The sequence below is a fragment of the Cyprinodon variegatus genome, unplaced genomic scaffold (assembly GCF_000732505.1).
Source record: "Cyprinodon variegatus isolate N-32 unplaced genomic scaffold, C_variegatus-1.0 Scaffold622, whole genome shotgun sequence".
NCBI classification, from domain to species: Eukaryota; Metazoa; Chordata; class Actinopteri; order Cyprinodontiformes; family Cyprinodontidae; genus Cyprinodon; species Cyprinodon variegatus.
Window position 1 is genome coordinate 404,387 of NW_015151075.1, and position 13,392 is coordinate 417,778.

Sequence of the window (13,392 nt, forward strand, 5' to 3'; positions counted from 1 at the left end):
TCCAGGAAGAAAAGAGCAATATCGACCACATAGTTCAGCACCTGAATTTGACTGAACCTCGTCGCTTATTTTTGCTTTGGCACCACAGCGCCACTTACAGGCCTGGCATACATTTTGCAGCGTTTTCATGCATTCGTGTGGACGCTCACATTTATTTTACGTCTCCGTCTTTACGGCAAACGTTTTGGAAAATATCAGCGTTTCGTGTTCGTTTTGACTTCGTGTGGACGGGGCCTTACTAGCAGAAAAGTTAGAACCTGAAAGCAGTAGTAAAATTATTTACCAAGTAAGTCTGAAAAAACTGGACATGGCATTTCGATGACATCCAGAAAAGTGAATAATTTGTGGGGTTCTGGAAATATTTCATGTTCTAACACTTCATCTCATCTTTGTTAATATACTGTGACCTCAGCGCCGCAGCCTCACCTCCTTCCCACCAGCCAAACACAGCCTCCTGACAGCTACCCCCACCCTGGATTAGCTCACCCTCCCACTGTGTACACAACACCCAATCCACAGAGCGAGGGTGGCCTAAAGAAAACCCACTGTTTCCTCGGCTCTTTGGTCAAACGCGTATTAAATAATCACTAATGTTACAATCACAGGTCTTACTCAATTAGCCTCCTGCTGACAGGCTCAGCTCTCTGTCGGCTTTCCCCTCCGTTATCCCTTCACGGTCCCCGCAGGAGGGAGAACGAGCCTCTGGGTTCCTGCCCACAATAATGAATGCTAATGAAATCGATAAATGTTCATAATCGTTTGTCACAGTGGGATCCTTTTCTTCAAGCAATCAATCCACCTGGGGATCTCCTTGCTCTTGTTCTCTCCTCAGGCTGGTTAGGATCCACTCAGAATGAATGGCTGGTCTGTCTGGGAAAATTTGGCCCTTTGTGGAAGCCTTAATGGCCAAAAAAAGCAGAAGACATGAAAGGCAGTAATTAATATGGAGCCAAATATTTCCAGAGCAGCCCTCTCTTTTCCGTTTCTTTATGAACGAATGAGGAGGGAAGGAGAGAAGGAGAAGCTGTTAAAGAGCTGGTAGTTCTAGTTATTAGGACTGCAAAGGGCTTTATTAGTTTACATGGGAACCAACTATGTCCTTAAAAGTAAATGAGTGACAAAGTTGAAGCCCCCAGTGTGAGCCTCTCCCTGCTCACACCTCAACGCAAACAGCTTTAATTTACAGAGACAGTATCTGTCGGGTACAAAAGAGCTGGGCCCGCAGAAAGACAGGTTTCGGAGGGGCCAAATTCCTGATGGATTTTCTCGCCTCGCCTCGGGCCAGCTGCAAGGAAAATATCTCTGGAAGAGAGTGGACAAGCCAGCAAAAACAACTTGCTGACCTGCCCGAGTCATCATTTATGGGTGTTGGAAAATGTGGCCCAAACAAAATTCAGGTTCATTTGCCTCTAACTATCAAGGGGAATACTTCTGTGATCCTTGTTTGGCACCAGGAATACTTAATGAAATATCTACAATGTTTAACGATGGGGGGGGGGAAATCTATCTGAGAGCAAGATTCATGTAAAAAAAACAGCCGTTAGCTGTACAGGAATATAAATTAAACTGGAGGTATAACTGAGTATTTATTCAAATAAAAGCATTAATAGTTTAATAGTATTTTTAAGTGAATTAATAAATTAAACTGGAATAAATAAAGCTTTATAAAATAATTTTATAAAAAACCAAAGACATTAATTTAACTAGAGAGAATATAATGTACAAACTATGGAACATGTAATAGATACATTAGGTGTATAAAAAGACTAAATCTAACAATATCGATAAATATAATTCATTATTACATCAGAAAAAGAATCTAATTTATCTGAAATCCATTAAATGAAATTTTTTTTTATAAATAAATAAACTATTAAAAATTAGACAAATACATGCTTTTATCAGTCTGTTGACCATATTCATATGTCAAAAGTGGTAAGTGCATATGGTAATAGAGTCCAATATTTATTATTATTTTTTTTTAATTTACAGCTGAAGAGGAGCCTGTATCAGAAATGGTCCATGACATTCAGTCCTGTGTTGTTTAAATGTGATCTGATGGGCCATGGCCTCCAAACATAGCACCCCTTTCCTTAAACAAATTGCTTAATTTTCCGCAACAAATGCTTGTCATATAAGGACAACATGCTCTGGGTTTTTCTCCCTGTCTCTCTTTGAACCGCATCCCAACACTCATGTGACCTCTCCTGCCCCAGAACACCATGGCCAATCCTCCTTATAATCCCCTTTCCTTGTGGAGCTAACCGGGTCACCACGCCTGTGAGGAAGGTCCAGGAGTCTGTGGCTGGGCATGAAGAAAGAAGGAGACAACTATATTACCCAGCAGGGGAAAGCTAACGAACAGCACCCCCGACGCCACCCACAACCAAACAGAAGAGGTCAAACTCCGCCGAATCAGGCACAGAGAGGAGATCCAGTATCTGCAGCTGCCGGGTCACTGAGGCAGGAGATAAATCCTTCAGAGCAACAACAGAAACATCTCCTTTCATTAATGTGATGGCAGCTGGCTTTAAAAACAGGAAGGGTTGACCTTTTAAAATGTTTAACTGAATATTCCTTTCAAATTTAGGGAGTGATGAGTAAACTTTTTCACATTTTCTTTTAGTTTTTTTTTTAGAGAGACCTGATAATTTCTTATCAATAAGTCATTTTGTCAAATCAATAAAATGATAAATACATGAAATCTATATCATGAAAAGCATATCATTAGGCAGTCTTTTGTCTTACCTTGGTGTTGAAGCCCATTGCATTCTGGGAGGTTTTGTAAAGTTCTGGGTATTTCAGCATATTTTCTTTCCTACAGGAGCGCTCAAATATTCCCAAAGTAAGAGGTGGTAAGGCAGTAAAGATCTACAGGAAAAAGCAAAACAAGGAATATCAAAATTCAGTTTCAAAAAGCGTAAATGAATACGCGATATTAATGCAGAGATAAATGCTCTGATCACAGGAATTCAGTTGATTTTAACCTTGATCCTCCCTGACCAGTAACCAGCTGAGTTAAAAAAACTAAGTTGTAGGAAATCTAAACAAAAACATTCTAGACAAAATAAAATCCAATAATATACACGATGTATGAAGATGTAAAAGAGGGGAGAAGTATAAGCTGTATTGTATATGATGAACTCTAGCCTAAATGGTGATCAAAAAAGACTTGTGTGATGCTGATTGAAGCACGTAGCGCATCTAATTTTCCAGTTGGGGACGCAAATGCAGAGAAAAGACAGTCCTGTGATCCCCTGGCAAATTTATCCTTCAACTCTTCTCTATTCAACTCACAGAAACCATCTTGGAAAAAGTGTGTTGATAAAACCTTATACAAGCAGGTGATCACATTCTTATTAAACATATGAAGTAGCTCAATTACCAGAATAGCAAGAATGCGTGAATCAAAAATAATGATAAGAATGTAAACCTGTTCAAGATGTGTGGCCATTTTTTGCTACATTTCATCATCATGGCACATGATGATTCTTTATCCAGCCTGATTTCTTTATTTCCTTATTTTTCTGCGTTGATATCTACAACCTTGTTTATCTTCTTTTTGGTTTTATTTCTTATATCGACCAATCACAGCTAACAAAGTTTTAGGCTTTCTGCGCCCATCATTTGGAAGAAATTACAGTCTGAACTTCACATTCAATAATTCAAAAATGTTTCACAAAACATTTCAATCAATTATGTCTGTGTGTAAATGTTTTAAGAGAGAATTTCTGCAAGATCTGAACAGTTATTCCTGTTACACTTCGTATTGATGCCTTTGCCTCTTATGTAAATTATAAGCAACATATATCTATTTTTGTTTTTTGAGTTTTTACGGCACTAGTGGCTTGTTTTTTAGACAGCAGCTGACAGGAAACTGGGTATGAGAGAGGGAGAGACATGCGGGAAAGGACCACAGGCCGGATTCAAACCCCATCACCCGCGTCAAGGACTAAGGCCTCTGTACATGGGTCGTGCACGCTAACCACTGCGCCACCTGCACACCCCAAAACCATATATCTTTAATGTTGTTCTTATAAATTGTTATAGTTCACGTCAGACTTTACAAAAAATGTGAGATTATTCTGTTTGGTGCATTCATGGTTTATAACTAATTTCAGTTTTTAACTAATGACAGATGACTGTTTTGATTCTTCCCCATACCTCCATATGTTTCATTTACTGGAAATTTGTTTCAGTCTGTTCTCCAGTTGCACTCTGCTTAAGTCTGATAATGGAAGACCACTGACCTTGAACCCTTTTGGGGTTTGTTTTGATTGGTCACGGTTTCAGTCTGTTCATATGCAAAAACCTATCGCCCAATAAACATCTGTGAAAATCTGGACCAAGAGGCAGGTATTTAAATCTGGCTTAAGTGTAATTTCTTAGAGATGTTGTAATGTTCTATGTAGCAGCTGCTAAAGGAGAGCAATGGTATTGTGTAGCTAAGAGGGCTCAGTGGGCCTGTTGGTGGGAGATGACTGCAAGCCCATCTGGAGGGGGAGTTTGCAGGCTTCAGGTTTGCAGGACTTGCAGGCCACAGGACACGCTCCATTGGGTTCCCTTTCTTTTTCACAGCCAGGCCCTGGAAGACTTCTATTGAAGGGCGGATTCAGGCCAATGCATCTAACAGACTCCCACTCAGGCAAAGGATTTCTCCAAGTTTTTAAGATTCAAAAAGCTCTACTGTATCCCCCCCATTTAAACATCAATGGTCATTTGAAATGGTGGTTTATTATGTCACTAAAAAAAGAGCCAGAACTATTACAGTTCAAGTTGTAAATTGTTTCCATATTTTGTGAACATTTCTCATTCTGAATGGAGCTAAATACGAGTTATTGTAGAGTTAACAGCACATTTTTATCCATTTGTTTAATTGATGAGAGATATGACACATGAGCTCATTAGGAGTGGCCCTGTTATTGCGCCCTGTGGGACTCCCAAAATCAGCTCACTTGCCGCTCCAGTCTTCCCTTTCTTTTCATCGTTCAAACGTAGCTGATCTGAATAACTGTGCTCCTTGGCGAAAGCAAAGCTGTTATTCTTTCACATTCAGCACATAGCTTGGGGCACAGAGGGAATACAGAGTTGACATCTGGTCATAAATAACAAAGAGATTTCTCAGGATGTAAATGCCACACTCTAGCAAAGAACGGATCATTTGTGGCGTACCAGAGCTAAAATGTTTGGTGTCAAAGAGAGGATCAGGTAGAGGTGAAAAGTGGTGTCTTTAGAGAATAAAAGTTCCCAACACTCACCACATTATACAAGCCAATGCACCAGCGTTCGAAGAGGATCTGCCCAGAGAAGCCATTGACAAATGCAAACCAGATCTGTAATATATAAAAAGACTCACATTAAAATGCAGGAAAGTAAAATAACAGAAGATGACATGCATTGGCTTTAGTCCAAAACATTCCTAAAACTCTTTCCTAGTACAAGCATTTAAAGCTGTAAAACATAATAATTTTAGAGACTGATTTTTCCATGATCAGTTGTAACATTAGACTAGACTTCTTAATTGAGAAATATGTATTTACAATCTACAATACAATTCAGCAAACATATTACAAGCTGTTAAAATTTGAAAAAATTAAAACTTAAATGAATAACAAAATAAAATACAGAGTTGTTTAAATCAAGTCAAAACGTAATAAAACAACTCTTATATTTACTTTTATTGTCTAAACTTTACTAAATTCCGTTTAACACAGTTTTAAAATGAACATTTCCATTGCATAAAGTGCAGCAGTGATCAAATGTAAACAGTGTGGGAGGAAAAAAAACATCGTGCAAAAAAACCCATTGATTTGGAAGCTCAGAACAATAATACTGTATATATATGGTGCAAATATGCAGTATTTTTGGTTTGATGTTATCAGTGTGATGCAGAGTTTGTGACAACTCAGGATGATCTTTAGCCTTCCTGTGCTTACTTTGCAGGCTTAAGCCCAGTAGGACCTAAAGATGATATCAACACCTGTACTGCAGGTGAAAAAATTGGCGACCACCATGGCTGAAAAATATAACTATATTTATATATATATATATTATATTATATTATATTATATTATATTATATTATATATATATATATATTTAATATCATAGTAAATATACATTTTGTTATTGGGGAAAAATAAAGGTTGGTATCAAACATACAGCAGCTAATAACAAAAACACAATTTTGATTGTTTTACAGATAGAAAATTTCTCTGAGGACAAAAACTAAAAATAACTATGTTCATTGTTTTTTTTTTTTCAGAAAAAAAAAAAAACACACACAAGGTAAATAAGCACTTTACCAACTCATGTTAGCCTGTAGGGGAAACGACACATCTCTTACTGGAAAGCTGTTCCTCGAAGCTCAAAGCCTTAGTAACAAGTAATAGAAACAAACCAATGATATAAACTCCTTTAAACTGTAAAAGAACTCAGAGGAGCTAGGAAATTCCTGACTTCATATTATAGTGACCTCTGTTCAAGAAGTCCAACCTTGTAAATGTTGAATAAAAATTACCTAATTTATGAATTAGTAAATAAAGGCGGGTTAGTTTCAAATGCTGCCCTGGGATCAGCATGTCATTAGTTGGACATGACCGAATTCCTTCAAAATTGATGAGGATCTAATGAGGAAAAAGTCTTCATCCCCTCAATGATCATCATGGGCTTATATCTAAACTTAAATCCACAGCTTTACTCTGCTCTACCTGACAACATGTGGGTGACAGATGATGTTAGCTACACTGCTTAAGCGACTTAAGTAATCTGAATGAAGCACACAAAGGTAATGCAAACCAGCTGTTGGGTAGAAATCAGAAAATAACCTATAGTTATATGTGAAGGTAGCAAATAAGGTTTAGAAAATCTAGGGGCAAAGAGGGGTACTCTAAAGTTCAGCCAAACTGAAAACCCATGGAAGCTATGATCAGAAACTGCACCCCAAAGTGTTGAAGCTTGACATTTCATGATCCAGGACAGGCTTTAGCTGCTGCCAGAACTGTCAAGTAAACATAAAGGAAGCTGTGTTTTGGCCATGGCCTACCAGGAATTTCCTCGCTTCATTTAACGTCATTATGGAGACATGAACTGCTACAAATTCTCAAATTGGGACAAAGCTTGCTTGACGGCCCCTCCTTTTGCTTCCATCGATGCCTGCACGACCAACAGCAGCCTGCCCGCTGGTCTTTACAGTTACTTGGGGTTAGCATATGAAAACAAACAGTGGGGGGCCGGTTGATAATTCCCGACTTTCATGTGTGCCCAGATTATTCCTTTCGTCTTCAGCCACGCCCACTAACAACCAATCCTCTATCATATTTTTGGGGCCCAACGTTAAATCACATGGGATGTTCCAATGAAAATGGAACCAGATGGCTTTCCATGCAAAGACAATAGGACCACAACCTCAGATGTTTTGGATCTCTGCTTATTTAGAATTGCATTCAGATGCCGTTGCTAGGAGTTATGAGGGGTATGGATGAAGCTCAAGTCATGAGGCAGGTTCAACTACGAGAATAGCTCAAGGGTTGGCACTGTGTGGCTTGTGGGTAGGTCAAACTGCTGAATTAATTACAGATCTGCTCAATAAGAGCCTCTGGGTCGATACATTGTTGAGCCAAGTTAAAAAAGCCTCCTATTCACATGGTGGGGTTGCTGCTTCTGTGTGAGTGCTTTGGCCTCGTCCTCGAGGCTTCTCTCTCTTTCTTGCTCTCCCAATCTCTTGAGGGACAGATGCATTGATTTGCTCATTAGGGGAAGTACAAGGCAGGATTTTACTTCCCCTTTTCTTCTCCTCATAGAGTGCCACTCAGTTGAGGGGTGTGGCTGGCCTCTCTCCCTCACTGCACATCATGAAAACATTGTTGGGGCCAAGCGAGAACTGAAGAGGGGGAAGAAAAAAAACTGGGGAACAAAAGACCAAGGAGTCTTGCATATTCATCAGCAAATGAAAAATCATTGATTCCGAGGTCGCTCCTCAGCGCTGCAGAGTTCTATAGGAGTTTCTGCCAGGAGGAGGTTGGGTGGGAATGACAGTATTCCCCTATACTTAGAGTCCTGATACTCTTAAGTTTGGCTCTGAAGAATTGCTAATGAAATTCATTCACAAAGAGAGAAAAAAACGGTGGCGATAAAGAGGGAGCTGATAAATATGCTGGAAATATGTGAAGCTTCAAACAGTGGTTGCATTACAATGCCAGCCTCTGTCTTCAACGATTAATTCAGTCCAAACTGGTCGGAAAGATTCCCTCCTCCACTCTGAGCATTCCTAAACCACAGTGATCATGGCTGAATGAGAGTTCTTGTAATTGCCTTATAGGTACCACTTGTCTATCATGTCCCTGAGCAGCAGTCAATCAAACAAGAGTGGCCACAAAGATCATGCATATGAATGGAGTTTCTATGGATCCTTTCACAAAGGTCCCACAGCTTTAAATTGGGTGAATTTAAAGCTTTTCATTGCTGTTCTTCATTCAGTAAATTACTTGTAAATTGTTCCAAAAGTCAAATTTGGGAACTAAACTTAAGGTCTGTTTAAACCAGTGTATTTAAAAAATACAGTGCCTTGTAATGATATTCAGATTCCTTGAACCTTTCTGCCTACAACTCATAAACTTTTATGTTTCTATTTTCCGTACCATGCTGACTAAAAGTGGTGAAAAATCCAAAGAAGAATAAAAAAAGAATAATTAAAATAAACAAATAGAATAATCTGAGGTTAACCTGACTAATATACACAACAGTCAAAACAAATGTCTAAAGTAGTCACCAAACTAGCAAAGTTTGCTTATGTGCATTTAGATCTCAAGGTTCTCTGGTGAAAATCAGCAAAAATGGCTTCAGGAGAACTAAAGCACAAATCAAACAGGTCAGGGATAAAACTGGGCTAATGTTTAAAGAAAAATAATAGATACAACCATTCCCCAAAATTCAAATATCTGTGGCAAGACCTAAAAACTTCCCATTCCTTCAATCTGAAGGAGACATACTCAAAAAGCCTAATTGTAGTAATAGTTAAAGAGCAAGTACAAATTCGGGGTAGATGAAAAACGGATTATTATTAAAAATGGTGTATTAGAAAAATTTCCCAAAATACATTTTAATTTAAGTTTTCATGTAAAACAGCATAAGGGCTAGCAAATCCCTTTATAGAGCTCTGTATTTTCATGTTAAACACTGCTATGAAGTCATGCGTGTTTCAGCAGGTTCACTGAAGCCAGAAACTCTGAAGTTGTTCTGCTGGTGAATGATCCTGATAAGAGACGGTCTTATGAAATCACAATCAACCGTTATAATTATAACTGAGGAAAAAAAAGATTATGCTTCAAACTATGTTCAAGACTTCAGCCTTGGACCAAGGGCCCCCAAGCCCAGCAACCAAATGTGATTTCTAGAGATCCAGGGGAAAGAGATGCAGATGAAAAGAGACTTAAGCAGCTGGTCTCCCTGGCCTAGCATTCAGGTTTGACCTTTTATTGTATGGGGCGTTAATGCAGAATTCGCATTAACAGTAAAAAAAAAAAAAAAAACTCTACCTTAAAGTCAGTGAAATATATCAGTTCGTGCAGCAAACATAGCTTTTAACATACCCTGGAAGAGAATTTGTGTTTTATGTCTACAGTAGATACTACAAAGATTAAAGAGTGGAGCTATCTGCTGGTATTTGTTTCAGACCCAGAAATGGGATGAAGTGGCAAATATTTCTAGTTTGCCCAAGAAAGTGCACTCAAACTGTAAATGTTATGTTTAGGTTTTGGTAAAAATCACTGTGACATGGAGCCTGGAGTGTTTCATATGGAAATCACACAACGAAAAGAGAAAAATGCACAGGTTTGGATTTGATAACAAATGTTTTGCCTATCAGATATCATGAATAGAAAGGCCAGAGATTTATATACGACCTGTAGACTTCTGACAACGAAAATATCCTTATCTCGTTTTTTATCCCATACATGAAGATATATGTTAGAACGGGTGGTGAAAGGCACAGATTAAAGTAATTTAATTTTTGAGCAAGACTGAAAAGTCAAAGGCAGAGTTCGTCATAAGTTAATCAACTTAGGCCAAAATCTAATTTATCCCTGGATTTCTGTGTATTATGTCTATTTAACCTGATCTTAAAAAAAGCAGAATAGTTGGAACAGATGTAATGGAAACATAAAGGACTAAGTTTCTTTCTCCCAGTCGCATTGACAATAAGAAGGCACACTCCAACGTCAAACATAGCAGACAGATTTTTAAAGGCATATAAACTTAAAATTTATCATATCATTTTCTGTCATCTTGAAAAAAAGCAATTCGTGGTTAAAGTATCTCAAAAGAAAAACACATAAAAAGTGCTACTATTTTATAGGCCTTTATTTAACGACTGCTTCTCATCTGCAAAGATGACAGAAAATGTCATGATAAATTTTTGTTTTATTCCATCCTTTGTCTTGCTTGAACTTAACAGTTATTGATACGTTCATCAAACTTTTCATCTTCAGCCATATTGCCATTTTCAAGGGAATGCTGCTGGATATATCAGTACTGTGGTGGGCATCAATCCTAATATTGATCTGAGAAAGCCGGGAGATGTCTGAGGAGATCAGAGACAAGATGATCTATACCCACATGGAAGGTAAAATGGCTTCTACCTGAAAGATGATTCATCATCATCCTGGGAAAACAGTTTATAGCATCATCAAGAAACATAAGGTTTATGGCATTACGCTCGATCTTCCATGAAAAAGACACAAGGTTGATCTTTGATGTAAAAATGGCACAAAAAGAACCAAGATGACCAAACCAAACAATTTAGGCTAAACCCGAAGGTTTATAGATTCCATTTACTAATTGTACATCTGTGCCATTTCGAACCACAATGAACTCCAAGGTAAACCAAAGGTGCTTAAGCCTTAAACCTACTGAAATATGAAAGATGCATAGGTTTTTAATGAGGCTTCATCTATAACAAAGCACCCTGAATCCAAGCATTTAAGTATTAACTTTTGTAAATCTCAAGTTATTTTAGGGGTAGCTGTGTTTGTGTTTATTATCAAAGGGTAACAACAGATTACTACTAGTAACAATAATTGTGTTCAGATAAGAACTGTACAAGATAAAGAATTAACATTCAGTGACTATTTCGCTCTAAATATGAAAACTTTAATGTAGGTTTCCAGGACAAAATGGATTAATGACGCAACATGAAAAGAAACAAGAAAGTGAGAGCTAAAGCTAAACCTCCAATACTGCGTTTCTGTATTTGAATATCATCAGTCTTTGAGACAGTGTGGTCAAACACTCAAAAGTGTCCAGGTTTGAATCTCAGAGGATACACAAATTGAAGAGTTGGAGGAAAAAAAACCCCACAAAGAATGGCGGCGATAAGAGCTGCTGGTGATTGCAGCTACTTAGCCTTCCTGGTGACTCTTGGCGATAGCTCTGAGCAGCTATCAGCTCTGAGCATGGTTTCTGTCCAATGCAATCAAACCCATCATACACAGTAGAACCAATACAGGGACTAACATGTCTAAATCTACCTAAAGCCTACTGACAACAGCGTGTTGTATTCCCAGCAGCAATGAACAGATTTAACGACTGGATGTTGATATGGTTGCAGTAACTGAGGCCAAGAGCAAAAGGACCAAAAAGGTAAATAATAAATTACTACTACATTTAGACGCAAAGAAACAAGTACAACAATCCAAATATGGCTTTATAGTAATTCCAAATTAAGCATTCCTCTATTAGCCAACTTTGAGATCCTTGCCTAAGTTAACATTATAATTGAATGTTGAATTCTCCGGATCATGAAAGAACTTAATAAAAAAAACAGGCAGATTCAATTTACCTTGTCCAAATGGTCAATTAACAGAAATATAAACCATAAAAACTAAAAGAGAATGGTATCTGTTTGTCATTAGCTCAATACTTTTTACATTAATCTTTGCAGTATTTTGTAACTTGGAAAGATAATTTGTTAGACTTACCTCAATGATATAGAGAACAATGTTCTTGTAGAAACAGTACAGGATGCACTTGGCTACGCGGTTGTAATTCCAGGCTCCATGGACGAGCAGCAGATTCTTCAAGTACTTGAACTGTGTGGGAGGGAGTAAATGGAGGGCAACGACATGATGAATGAAAAGCGGAAGCCTGAGTGCAGCACCAGTTTAATCGTTCTTCATAATTAGAGATCATAGCTGGAACACTGAAGCAGCTAAAGGAACTTAAAGATTAAAGCAAGTGTTCAGTCTTTTTCTCCCAGCAGAAATCTATAGGGCCTAAGTACGATTTTGGCCCAAATCTCTCACTCACGCATTCCAGAAAAGGCCAGTCACACGCTGCAGGGCCAAGCTTTAAATTGCTGCAATTAGCGAGGTTCGTATAGGGGTATTGGTCTCCAAAGGCTGTGCATTACACTTCAGTGGCTTTATGATTAGGCTATTATGTAGGGATCATGTTGAAATTTCATACAGAGTGTAATATTTGAGGTGATCTGTGTGATAACACTTGAGCTAATCCAAAGGCAAGTATTTTATCAAGAATCTGCAAACAAAGAAAGAAAAAAATAACAAGAAATCCTTGAAAGTTAGTGTAAACCAAATAAGATATTAAAAGGAGATCCTATTCCCTTTGTATTACAGTAGATTGACCGAATGATCAATTCCAAAGTTTGTGAACTTTTGTAATAGTAAATAGTCTGTTAAAGTGTTTTTTTGTGTATGAACCACTTATATCTTGCTTACTGTAAGACTTATGGGATCTAAATCAAACACATCCTAAATAAATTGGGGGGAAACTTAAAGAACTTTGAAATGTTCCTTTTTTCTGGTTGATGCTGCTTTTTCTCAGCCAGAATCTCAAGAACCCCAAATAAAAGTGGTCAAAACAAAAAAGCTAAGCTGTGTTGTAGCCTAAATACCCACCCTGTAAAATGATGAGGGCAAATTTTAGACTTTTTTTAAGGCTGTGCAGAAACATCTACATTTCTGAGCTATGACCAATCTGTTCTGATGCCTTTCTGCTGCTGGTTGAGTGAAGCCAGTTGCACAGTGGTCCTTCAGAAGTAGCATAATTCAAGATGGACTTGACATGCTGGATCCATCATCGTCCATCTTAATGATGTCGCAATAAATGCAGAAAAAGGTTTGAAACCTGATTCGAGTAGCTTGGACTTGGGCAATAAGAAGGATGGTTTTATTTAGTCAGATAAATCTGGATATTGGTTGAACACATCCCATGTAACCAGGATGGCCAGCAGGAGGGCAGAGGAAGGTTTAAGGTATCGAAGGGGAGACTGCTGCGTGTTATCCGGTCTTTAGAGAAGGTGATTGGCTGCAATCTTCCATCACTCCAGGATCTTTACGCCTCCAGGACTCTAAGGCGTGCAGGGAAGATTGTGGCT

The 13,392-nt window shown here is 38.2% G+C and overlaps 1 protein-coding gene across 2 annotated transcripts in view; it reads right to left on the reverse strand.

Annotated features, from left to right (window-relative positions):
• The window catches only part of atp8a1 (ATPase, aminophospholipid transporter (APLT), class I, type 8A, member 1), a 119,864-nt gene that overhangs the window by 25,757 nt on the left and 80,715 nt on the right, over positions 1–13,392 (reverse strand). For both annotated transcript variants that reach the window (XM_015393049.1, XM_015393048.1), the window contains 3 exons: positions 11,975–12,085; positions 5,259–5,333; positions 2,749–2,871 (listed from right to left, as the gene is read on the reverse strand). In XM_015393049.1, the coding sequence (XP_015248535.1) occupies positions 2,749–2,871; positions 5,259–5,333; positions 11,975–12,085 (309 nt within the window). The remainder of the gene's footprint in view (positions 1–2,748; positions 2,872–5,258; positions 5,334–11,974; positions 12,086–13,392) is intronic.